The sequence below is a fragment of the Schistocerca gregaria genome, chromosome 6, assembly GCF_023897955.1.
Source record: "Schistocerca gregaria isolate iqSchGreg1 chromosome 6, iqSchGreg1.2, whole genome shotgun sequence".
Lineage (NCBI taxonomy): Eukaryota > Metazoa > Arthropoda > Insecta > Orthoptera > Acrididae > Schistocerca > Schistocerca gregaria.
Genome location: NC_064925.1, coordinates 535767383 through 535780354, shown reverse-complemented (window position 1 = coordinate 535780354; position 12972 = coordinate 535767383). Strand labels below are relative to the sequence as shown.

The 12972-nt window shown below is 40.1% G+C and overlaps 1 protein-coding gene across 2 annotated transcripts in view; it reads left to right on the top strand.

Moving 5' to 3' along the window:
* Positions 1-12972, top strand: part of LOC126278445 (uncharacterized) — a 1166048-nt gene that overhangs the window by 1100948 nt on the left and 52128 nt on the right. For both annotated transcript variants that reach the window (XM_049978561.1, XM_049978562.1), the window contains exon 4: positions 12628-12761. In XM_049978561.1, the coding sequence (XP_049834518.1) occupies positions 12628-12761 (134 nt within the window). The remainder of the gene's footprint in view (positions 1-12627; positions 12762-12972) is intronic.

The following is a 12972-nucleotide window of genomic DNA, read 5'->3' as shown; positions in this document are numbered from 1 at the left end:
TTTGCACGTATGTGCTGCACGTTGTCTCTAATACGCCTTTCGATCGCGTTACGTTGCACATTTCAGTTGTGAGCGTGCAATGAGGACTTTAAGAAGGCTATAACAATATTATTTACCGCCAAGTTTGAAGTGTGTGCTCCTATCCAGTATCATCATACTGAAGAGGACCGCCTGTTTTCAGGCAGCCCACATAACGTCACTGTCGTGCTTAATAGCCAAGTGCATCGATGGTGCAGGTTAGAATCCTGCCTCGGGCATGGATGTGTGTGATGTCCTTAGACTAGTTAGGTTTGAGTAGTTCTAAGTCTAGAGGACTGATGACCTCAGGTGTTATCTCCCATAGTGCTTGGAGCCATTTGATTTGATCTTGGAAGCAAGATATAAAAGCGCTCATGATGCCGACTGTTAGGGAAGGATTCAAGAGTCAACATATGTTTTTATTCAGCGGATGGACAACGTGATTTGAGAAAATAGTCTACATAGGGCAATTCAGAACAAACGAAGAGGAATATTGTATTCTGGCACTGGCATTCATGACAGTTAACGGTCGCTCACTGCAGCTGAAACACAAACTCTCCTGCAGTGTTATCAATGGGAAGTGTTCGATCACCCAGTATATAGCCCGGACTTGGCTCCCTCTGAGTTTTATTTCTTTGCACAGAAAAACCTCTGTTTATGAGGACAGCATTCTAGCTCAAAGAAAAAGCTTCAGACCAGGATAGAGAATTGGTGGAAAAGACACGTTGGCGCCTTTTGAAATGGGGGTTTTCTAAAGTTTGTACCACACTATGACGAATGTATAAGTCTGAGCAGTGACAATGTGAAGAAGTATTTCGAAGTTGTGCTAAACGTTGCAAACAAAACATTTTTGATTTTAACTGTGGCTGCCGTTTTGCGACTGACCCGACCTTGAAAAAAGAAAATAGCTGTCTTATATTATATTGATGATTAAGAAACAATATTGAATGGGAGGTAGACTTGGTGCAGCATCGTATGACACAAAACAACTGTTCAATATTACTCGTCTGTTACTCGGTCCCCTATGCAGAATACAAATAACACAATGTCGGTTGGTTGATCTGGGGTGGGGGACGGGACCAAACAGCCAGGTCAACGGCCCCACCGGATTAGGAAATGACGGGGAAGGAAGTCGGGCGTGCCATTTTCAAAGGAACGACTCCGGCATTTGACTCAAGCGATTTAGGGAAATGACGAAAACCTAAATCAAGATGGCCCGACGCGGTTTTCAGCCGTCGTTCTCCAGAATAACACAAGAACAATCAATTGAGATAGTAGGTCGAGCCCTTTGAGAGCCGTGTATAGTGAAACGTGATCAAGTATAAGATGTATCATACAGGAGAGATCGTCGCTGGTCATGAGGAATACGACACGTCGATGGTAAGGGCTGAAAATGCAGCAATTTTTACCTGATCAGCATAGTGCATAATGGAGCACCTGTCAGTGCAATCTTGAGGCTCGTGGGTTTACAGCAGGTAAAGTAGGTTCGTGCGTTCTCTCACGGCGTGAATGGAGTCCAAATGAAGCGACTGTGCACCAGACTGGTTCCACTGTATTGGAAGCCGGTTCATATTAAAGTGGCCAACTGTTCCGCAACAACATAGTGAACATGCATACGATCGAGCACTATTTGATATTTGCAACCAGAGGGGAATTAGAGAGTGCTTCTACGAATTTTTTTGGTCTCCGAGAAAGCACAGTGGAGGATACCCTCTAAGAATAGGTAGTTCGTACAGCCAAGCTCACTGAGGGACACCGTGAGGTTCAGATTAGGCACACTATGCTGGTGCCACCTGAGAAACATCTCCTTCTACAATGGCGTGGCTGGGGACAAGGTTTGAACACAACAATCCCATTCGTAACTAATTTACACCTTGTTGTCATATTCTAATATTGCTTGGTTGATTGACGTTAACATTAATTCGATCCCACGATCCGATGGTCCTATACCTAAACAAAACACTGAGAAGGGTGGAGAAAGTAGAGAAAAACAGATAATATGACAAAATATCCCTAGTAAGTTTTCTAGGGGACTGATGACCTCAGAATTTAAGTCTCATAGTGCTTAGAGCCATTTGAACCATTTTTTTAAAATCATATACAAACAAGACCTATTTTGTAGTTAATGACAGATCTCTCCATGAGATTAATAACAAAATTTTTATAAAAGTTGTACTTACGATTTCTTGTAGTCCTTTTATGCAAAATCACATGTTTGTTAACATGGCTTATAGACCACACAGTGCATAGTACATGTTAAAACGAGAAACGTACTATAGGGTATTGAGTATAGGCTATAGGCACGAAGACATTTGGCAGCGGTCACCCACATTATATCGTTATGTACAGCAGTATTCTGAATCATTATTTTCTTGCATATTAGTTATAAGGCACATTTCTGTGAACCACTATTTTTATTGTTTATTTAAGGAAAGTATCGAAATCTTTATAGAAAATGATCGACAATGAGTGATTTTCCAGTAGTAATTCTGCATAGAAGGAAGTGCACTTGTAAATAATACATACGCAAATAATGTTTCTGCATACGCACCAAAAAGACGCTCAGCGCTAAAGTATAGTTTCCATACAGTGTTAACCATCTGTAGCTTGATACCTAGGATAAATACCCTTTTTGACTTTTTAGGCTATATGACACAGTACTCAATAACAGTACGAATCTAACATAATAATAAGTATGATTGTAAGGAATCTTTTGTGTTTTTAGTTTTAACATATGCTGTGCACTGTGTGCGTTGTGCAGGTAGTGTTTAATATGTTGAGTATATGTGTAAGAGGATTGCAAAGAAATCGTAGCTATAACTTTTATTCATATTTCGCCATTAACGTTATGGAAAGGTCCGTCATTGATAACAAAATTATGTGTGTTTATACACATGCATGGCAAACATTACGAATAAATGACATATTAAAAGAAAACATACCTGTCAACGGCAATTATTTCCCGAAAGACATTGTTCTGGGGATAAGAGAAAACTGTGACTAGCGGCAGGCAGTTGCTTTATAAGCCGAAATTCTGTATTAAAACTTTCACGCCTTCGTCCAGTATTATGTATGTTAAAATAAAACTATTCAGTATAGAACAAACTGTTGACATTACACCCTGTGTCATCCACTGTGGAAACTTTACGTAGCAGTTTGTCAGCTCGTAGCTATTTCTCTGTATAAATAACTTTTCTCAAAGCTATTTTTTTTTCTGTTCCTGTATTAATGCTACCGACTTCAGGATCAAATGACCGCACCTTTAAGACTTGCTACACTTGTATTATGTAATAAACATTAATAAAAATATTTTCTCAGGTTTTCTGGATTCTAATAAAGATTTTAATAGGCTCATACTCAAGAAAAAGGAAGTTTGCTAAAATAATGAAAGTGAGCTGATTCCAACTAGATTATTTCGACCAGTTTCCTCTTTTGTTCGAAGAGGCGTTTGCTTGAGCTAAAGTATTCCAAAGATCGTACTTCTCTCGATTATTACAGAGAGATCACTTTTCTTGATTAGAAACCGCAGCGCGTTAAGTGCAGGATTCCGGAAAGGCCGAGACGATATACGTGTATCACCGAAGTTGTTTACAACATGTACCTCTAACAGATGTTTGAAAATGAAGTTGTATGACACAGTAATCAATAACAGTACAAATCTAACATAATAATAAGTATGCTTGTAAGGAATCTATGATGCAGCGAAAAGCTTGAATTATGTAGCCACATATCTATAAAGAATTCAAAACCTCGTTTAGAAACACTACTGATGCTTCCTGAATAATGAAACTCATTTGAGAGCCAAGAAACTGATGTAACTGAGGCCCTGGATTCCAGATACAAACAAAATGATCATAACCCATTCACGGACTAAGGTAATGACGGACACGTATAAATGGAGACAATATCAATTTGCCATTTCCACCTCCGTCCTGCACAAGACGCTAGATGAATGGAACCGTGCTTTCAGAATACCAATGCCACTGTCCGTGAATCTACGGGCTGCCCACCGGCAGAATCGTAATTTCCGGCACGATATTTGAAGCATTTGAGCAGCTCTAGGAATGAGGACCTGTGCATTCACGCAGATTTACGTGTGTGAGAACATTCCTGCTGCCGAGGAAATGCGTCTGCATTGGGTACATTGCTTTCTCGAAAGAGTAATACGTTTGGTATGTCAGTAGCAAAACGTGAAGTAGGAATCCAACATCTAACATTGACAAGCAAATAAAAGGCATGAAGACCTCATCTAGCTTCCAGTTTTTGGCTTCCCCCTCTTTATCACAGCCGTGGAAGGCTCATCAATGATGGGCAGTTGCCATCAATGAAGTCTCAACTATTCCATTACACTCCTCCTGCCTGAAGCACTCACCGTCATCGCAGAAGTCAGTACCCTACTAGCACCCTACTCTCAGCAATTAATGAAAAAAAAACTTTATAGAGTGTATACTAATATTTTAATTAATGATGACCTCTTACGGCAAGAAAAGAGGAATACAAGTGAGATAGTGTTAATACTTTCATCCTTCTTTAACTGCTCTGCATTACTGCAGATGACGTGTCACTGAGCACATTTGTACTGTGCATGCAGTACACGTGAGGTGCCTAGTTGTTTCTACTGCCCTGTGTGGAATACATAAATTCTTGTACACTTGACTAACCTGCTGTCTTCATGATGATGATGTCCCCCGCGCAGAAAAAAAGCACGCAGCTCGTGGATTCTTTTTCTTGAGGCTGAAATTAACTTCGCAAGGAACTGCTGCTACGAATAAACTATAACTCATTTGGGATGCCACTCGCGTTTTTATTGATATAGACACGAGAAACTATTCTTGATCACAACGTATTGAACATATCTTTCCACAGTCATCATATCTGGCTAAAATAACATGAAATACATCCTGCCACAGACAACATGTCTGTCTACTGGAGCCGTCAGAACTGGAGAATAAAATTACATGAATCAGATACTACAATTGCAGAGAACACGTCTGTACCTAGCGACGGTCGTAACTGTAGTAAATAAAATTGCATGAAACCAATACTGCTATAACAGACAACATGTCTGTCTACTGGAACGGTCAGAACTGGAGAGCCGGACTGCCTGAGACACTTCGCGCGCCAAGCCAGCAAGGCGTGACTCGAACGCCACCGAAGTGCATCGGCAGTAATATCTTCAGTCCTTTGTTTTAGTAATACTGCGATTTTAATAACCTTGAAATCACTGATTGATAGCTGGCTGTTGAGACATGTTTATTTTTAGAAAATGAAGTAATTTGGATGACAGGTTTAATTAATAATAGCAACTAAAGTTTAACGTTTTAGCGCCCTACCGCCGAACACAGCAGCCAATCACAGAGCAGCAGCATCATGGAGGCGGTCTTTCTCACGGGAATGGTACCGAATCTAACATCTGTCACCGGTACCTCATCCCACACTGCGTCATCTCTATGCTTCTTGCATCTCCACTGCCCTGGGAATAGCTTCCTGGAGCCTAACATGATGGATGAATAAGCCAGAAATATTACACTGTGAAGCAAGTTGTGACCATGAACCTTGATGGTAAAAAGTAAATGAAATGGTGGTGTGGTTTTATTGGCAGCAAGGCTTTGTATCCGATAGTTCGACCGCCTAGTAAATTTTTTTTCTGCTTGACTTGGCAACGTACACGTCGATGATGATGATGACGAGAGATGAAATGTTGCGGACAACATAGTCGCTCCGTCCCGGATTGCTGTGTGTCGGCGGACAACACAGTCGCTCCTTCCCGGATTGCTGTGTGTCGACTTTTCATCCGTACCACAGTGTAGATCAGTCTAATATGGTTCAGTATATCCTATCACTTGTGCCCATATTTCAAAATTTTTTATTTCTCGCATCATGTCCACGTTTGCTAACGCCTGTTCTCTGAGTTGCAGCCAAACATCGCAAATGCCCTCCTGCAATGTTTAATTTGTGTTGTCGTAGCTATAAAAACATCACTTCCAGTGAAGGCATTTTAAGCCTATCTTTAGAACTAGAAGAAAACGTTTTTCGTTTTATTGAAATGATACAGCGTTAGTCGTGTGTAATGGAAGATACTTGCTTTCCAGAATAAAAGACAGTGTTGCAACAGATGGCGCTTCTACTTACGTTATCTTATGCCTGGATTTCACTCACGTCAGGAAACTACGTTTGCTTGCACGTTTTTGAGGTATTCCTTCATTTGACGCTGTAGATTCAGGCATGATCCCAAACTGCTTTGTAGGACTATGAGATTCTTGATGTCAAACGCATCACAATGCAGCACTGCTAATGTTTTTTGTAGCATTCTGGATAAATGCGTCTCGTGTCTTTTGTACAGTGTTCCGTTTCTCCTAAAAAGGTTCTCTTTCTCCGCAATTCGTCACGTGCGTGTTGTGACGTTTGGTTTTGGTTACTATTTACTTATTTATTATGTAAAAGAAATGAAAGAGTAGTAGGAGCTGAACACCTTGATGGCGAGGAGGTGGGGTGGGGTAGATTGTTGAACATTGAACCCAAATAAGTGCATTCGACAGTGGTCTGGAGGAAACGTGATGAGGAGTACGAAATGAAATGAAAGGAGGTGCAGGAAGCGGGGTGAGGGAGAGTGAGGCATGCGAAAAGGAAGTGGTTTTCTTTCTTATTATGTGACGTTCTATTGTTTTATAGGGTGACTTGTTTCCATTAATTATCTAGTAATGAGCTCTTAACTGTGCATCAATGCTTGTAGATACCGAAGTTTCCTTGAAAACGAAGATGTATGTCTTTACTGATTTTTATGATTTTTTTCTGTTGTGCTTTGCCTATGGTATTCCTGTTTACGGCTCTCCGAAAGTGTTGTGTGCTTTGTTCTGTAATTCCAAGCTTTGATATGCACATAATACCCTGTGTCAAATGTCCTGCCAGCCATTCCACTGTAGATTCTTTCCAAGTCTCTGTAAATGAGGTGGTAGATATCAGATGTCTGCCTGATACTGGTGACATTTCTGGGATGTGTTTCTGTTTTGAGTTACTTTTTTTTTTGTACGCAGTGTTTATACTTCGTTTCTTAACTACATCACCTATTTTCCACGTCAAGTTATTGTGATTCGTTTTTGTGTGCCATTTTCTAGTGAATGTTTCTTGATTCATATAGTTTATCTGTTAGCTTTACTTTGTATACATTTTTAATGCTGTCTGTTTTATAGAAGATAGCTTTTTTTGGTCATAAGAAGTGTTTAGCACGTAACGGACTGCAGCTTGTTCTGTGGGTGGTTTGAGGTAGCATTTATTATTGTGCCTATTTTGGGTTCTCTGTATACACCAGAAGTGTGGTTGTCAAGATCTATTCTTATGATTACGTCTAGAAAACTGAATGTGTTTACTTGTATTTCTCCGATTGTGAACTTTATATTCTTGGGTAGACTTTTTATGTCATTGTGAAATTATAGCATTGTGCTGTGAAGTGCTTCTACCATTCTTATTACATCATCCCTATATCTGTAGCAGCTAACAGTGTAGCTTTTCCTTGTCATTCTATCTTCAAATATTAAGTTTTATGTATGATTCATGAAGATGTTGGCTAGCGTTCCCCAAATAAACGGACCAATGCGTAAACATTCTTAACGCACTTAAAATACCTTGAATAATTATAAAGAAACTATGAACATTATGACCTCACAAACGAAATATCACGTTTTGTCTATAATACGTGTGTGTAGCGCATCTGTAAGTGGTGGGTAAGGAACTGCAAAAGCAGATTGGAGGGGTAAAGGAGAAAAATAAGTCGCTATATTGGTTTCAGTGTTTTCCTGTGTATGCGAAGGGTGTACATCAGTTTTCATCAGTTGGTGTATGTATGTTGTCCTGTGGAAAAAAACGGAAGAAAAGAAAAACAAATAATACCCAGTTCATGTAACGCCCATTGCTGACTGTGGCCGTTAAAGGTGCACGTCTGATATCGTTCAAACAATACAGAAACTTGAGAGTTGGGGACTGGAGGAAATTAGTGTGGTCCAACAAGTCAGTGTTTTTGCTCTCATCAGATGATATAATACGATGAGTGGACTTACAGTCTAACTGGGCGTTTAACACACAGTATGTATCAGGTTATTTCAGGCCTCTATGGTGTTCTGGGGTTGGTTTCTGTACCCTGAATTCTGGCCACTCATTCAGGCTGCCATTAACTTTATAGAGGATGGTGACCTTCATTGAACAGCTTGGTGGCGAATATGCTTTGTATGGAAAAGACGACAACAGCGTTGTTCACAAAGCTAAAACATACACTTATTATTTGACGAATTCTCAGGCACCCTGCCACACGTCGACTGGAATGGTGAGATCCCCCTATCTTAAACCCTTTAAAATGTCTGGTACTGTTTAGAACAGAAGGCGAGACATGGCAGTCGGTCCATCTGCATCATGTTATTGCTCTGTGAGACCTAATAATAAGTGATTTGAAGAAGTAATTCGCTGGTGAATCGCTGGATGTTAGTGTCCAATGGGCACAATATTCCGGCCAACTATCAGGTGGCCATAATCAGGTACCCTAACGAACAGAGTGCTGCGACACCTCTTTCATCGCTCCCCCTCCCCCCCCCTATACCTCCCTACATTCCACTCCGTGCGTGGTTGGCACCCAGTATCTCCTTGCCCCTCCCCCTCTCCCCTTCTGGCCGACTCCCGGCTCGTTGATGTGCCCACGGTTCACGATAAAGCACATGTGTCCACTGTTGCTGTGCCTGCAAAAGCATCGCTTAATTGTGGGATATACCCATCCTCCACTCAATCAGACTAACAAGGGAGCATTCCCACGGGTAATTTAACGATCTTTATGAAATCTGGCAGGTATGTAGAAGGATAAAACTAATTAAACACATATTTTTTTCGTTTCTGACCGGTTTCACTGTCAGGGGGTCAAACACAATCCAAAGATAATTTAGCATAATAGATTTAGGGCGCATATCCTGTAAATAATGAATATAAAAAGTAAATATTGAAATTTAATTAACATTCCTGAAAACTGTATAATATAATATATGTACAATACAATACATTGAAATTTAGCAAAATAACCTACCCTCATTAATCAGTTTTGAAAAGTGAAAACCTTTAGGAAAACATAAACAAGTTTTCATGCCACATCCATCCATGTGTAACTATACTGTGTTATAAAAGATACATAACTAGTTTTTTCACCAACGTTTTCCAATGTCCTGAAATACGCCTGTTATAATTCAGAATTTTTAGAAGATCAGCCACCACAATTTGACGATCCTGCTGCTCTCTGTTTTATATTGTTGTCCATCATGTGTATTATGTGAAGAAAAAATGTTCCTTTCATGAGCGATGTGTAAAACGACATTAGATTTTAAACATTTATTAATGGATAATCACTGCTGTAATGATTTTTCTCATGATAATGCGTTATTCATTGTTTTAAATAAACTTAGGCATATATACGAATTGGGAAACTAAGAAAAAAACAGGAAATCATGACTTGCAAATGTAAAGTACAGGTTAACACATAAAAAGACTAACTAAGAAAAATAATTAGAATAGTAAGGATTGATTAGCTGTTGTTGTGGTCTTCAGTCCTGAAATTGGTTTGATGTAGCTCTCTATGCTACTCTATCCTGTGCAAGTTTCTTCATCTCCCAGTACCTACTCCAACCTACGTCCTCCTGAATCTGCTTAGTGTATTCATCTCTTGGTCTCCCTCTACGACTTTAACCTCCACGCTGCCCCCCAATACTAAATTGGTGATCCCTTGATGCCTCAGAACATGTCCTACCAACCGATACCTTCTTCTGGTCAAGTTCTGCCACAAACTTCTCACCAATCCTATTCAATACTTCCTCATGTGATCTACCCATCTAATCTTCAGCAGTCTTCTGTAGCACCACATTTCGAAAGCTTTTATTCTCTTCTTGTCCAAACTATTTATCGTCCATGTTTCGCTTCCATACATGGCTACACTCCATACAAATACTTTCAGAAATGACTTCCTGACACTTAAATCTATACTCGATGTTAAGAAATTTCCCTTCTTCAGAAACGCTTTCCTTGCCTTTGCCAGTCTACATTTTATATCCTCTCTACTTCGACCATCATCAGTTATTTTGCTCCCCAAATAGCAAAACTCCTTTACTACTTTAAGTGTCTCATTTCCTAATCTAATTCCCTCAGCATCACCCGACTTAATTCGACTACATTCCATTATCCTCGTTTTGCTTTTGTTGATGTTCATCTTATATCCTTTTTTCAAAACACTATCCATTCCGTTCAACTGCTCTTCCAAGCCCTTTGCTGTCTCTGACAGAATTACAATGTCATCGGCGAACGTCAAAGTTTTTGTTTCTTCTCCATGGATTTTAATACCTACTCCGAATTTTTCTTTTGTTTCCTTCACTGCTTGCTCCATATACAGATTGAATAACATCGGGGAGAGACTACAGCCCTGTCTCACTCCCTTCCCAACCACTGCTTCCCTTTCCTGTCCCTCGACTGCCATCTGGTTTCTGTACAAATTGTAAATAGCCTTTAGCTCCCTGTATTTTACACCTGCCACCTTCCGAATTTGAAAGAGAGTATTCCAGTCAACATTGTCAAAAGCTTTCTCTAAGTCTACAAATGCTAGAAACCTAGGTTCGCCCTTCCTTAATCTAGCTTCTAAGATAAGTCGTAGGGTCAGTATTGTATCACGTGTTCCAACATTTCTACGGAATCCAAACTGATCATCCCCGAGGTCGGCTTCTACTAGTTTTTCCATTCGTCTGTAAAGAATTCGCGTTAGTATTTTGCAGCCGTGGCTTATTAAACTGATAGTTCGGTAATTTTCACATCTGTCAACACCTGCTTTCTTTGGGATTGGAATTATTATATTCTTCTTGAAGTCTGAGGGTCACCAGATGGTAGAGTTTTGTCATGACTGGCTCTCCCAAGGCCGTCAGTAATTCCCATGAAATGTTGTCCACTCCAGGGGCCTTGTTTAAACTCAGGTCTTTCAGTGCTCTGTCAAACTCTTCACACAGTATCGTATCTCCTATTTCATCTTTATCTACATCCTCTTCCTTTTCCATAATATTGTCCTCAAGTACATCGCCCTTGTACAGACCCTCTATATACTCCTTCCACCTTTCTGCTTTCCCTTCTTTGCTTAGAACTGGTTTCGATCTGAGCTCTTGATGTTCATACAAGTGGTTCTCTTACCTCCAAAGGTCTCTTTAATTTTCCTGTAGGCAGTAACTATCTTACCCCTAGTGAGGTAAGACTCTACACCCTTACATTTGTCCTCTAGCCATCCCTGCTTATCCATTTTGTACTTCCTGTCGATCTCATTTTTGAGACGTTTGTATTCCTTTTTGCCTGCTTCATTTACTGCATTTTTATATTTTCTGCTTTCATCAATCAAATTCAATATTTCTTCTGTTACCCAACGATTTCTACAAGCCCTCGTCTTTTTACTTACTTGATCCTCTGCTGCCTTCACTACTCCATCCCTCAAAGCTACCCATTCTTCTTCTACTATATTTCTTTCCCCCATTCATTTAATTGTTCCCTTATGCTCTCCATGAAACTCTGTACAACCTCTGGTTCTTTCAGTTTATCTAGGTCCCATCTCCTTAAATTCCCACCTTTTTTCAGTTTCTTCAGTTTTAATCTACAGGTCATAACCAATATATTGTGGTCAGAATCCACATCTGCCCCCGGAAATGTCTTACAATTTAAAACCTGGTTCCTAAATCTCTGTCTTACCATTATATAATCTATTTGAAAGCTGTCAGTATCTCCAGGCTTCTTCCATGTGATTGTCTATTTTAATTAAATATCTTGAAAATACTTTGACAGAACATTGTGTACAGCTTTTTTTCCTATAATGGTATTTCAGAAAGAAGCTTTATTGCAGCTGGATGTGTGTGGTGTAAAAGCTATGTTAATTTATGTTCTAACAAAAGTGTTCACTTTTGAAGAAGAAAAATGTATTTGTGTAAATTCGTAAGGGACCAAACTGCTGACGTCATCGGTCCCCAGACTTACACACTATTTAAACTTACTTTACCTTATGCTAAGAGTAACACACACAACCATGCCCGAGAGAGGACTCGAACCTCCAGCGGGAGCAATCAGTGACATGGCGCCTTAACCACGGGGCCATTCCACGCAGCTTAATTTTTCAAAATTGTTTAATGATGGTGAAGTATTTTCCAAAATTTCAAATTATTATAAAAGTTGATTATACAGCTTCCAGGAACATTAACTACTTTTAAAATTTTATATCAAACACATTTTTTTAATATTATGATTTCAAAGATATTGGAATGTGTTTTATCCCTTAAAAGTGAAACTGGCCTAAACGAAGCAATACATATTACGTTATTTTGACCCCTCTACACACCTGTCAAGTTTCATTCAGGTCGTTTATTTACATTTTGGATTGTTACATTGAGAGTGTGGGTTCCTAGGCCTTACTAAAGCTGTTATAAAGCCTGAAGGTTGCATTAGACTGCGTTGCCACGACATCTGAGGATGACCAATTTCTATGTCTGGCGTGCCTACTTTCACAAGAGGAAAGGTGGTCCAGGTATTTGTGTGTGTGGTGTAATGTGGACGCTTGCTCTTTTGCAGCCCTGCCAGACGAGGGTCCCCGGATCACGGGCGGCCGACCCCGCTACCAGGTGGGCGACACTGTCAGGGTCAACTGCACCTCGGGCAGGTCCAAGCCGGCCGCGCAGCTCGCCTGGTTCATCAACGGGGAGCAGGTGAGTCATCCTTCTGTCTGTCTCACCCCAGGTGCTACATACTGATTGTCACAGTTTCTCGATGGGGCTTCTCAGTAAATATGTGACTGCTAATTGTAGTAAGAAACTTTTTTGTCTTTACATTACAGTATTATGAATTTGTGTTATCTAAACATGAACCATAAAAATTGACCTTGCCGTCGGTGGAAAGGCTTCCATCTCTAGCGATACA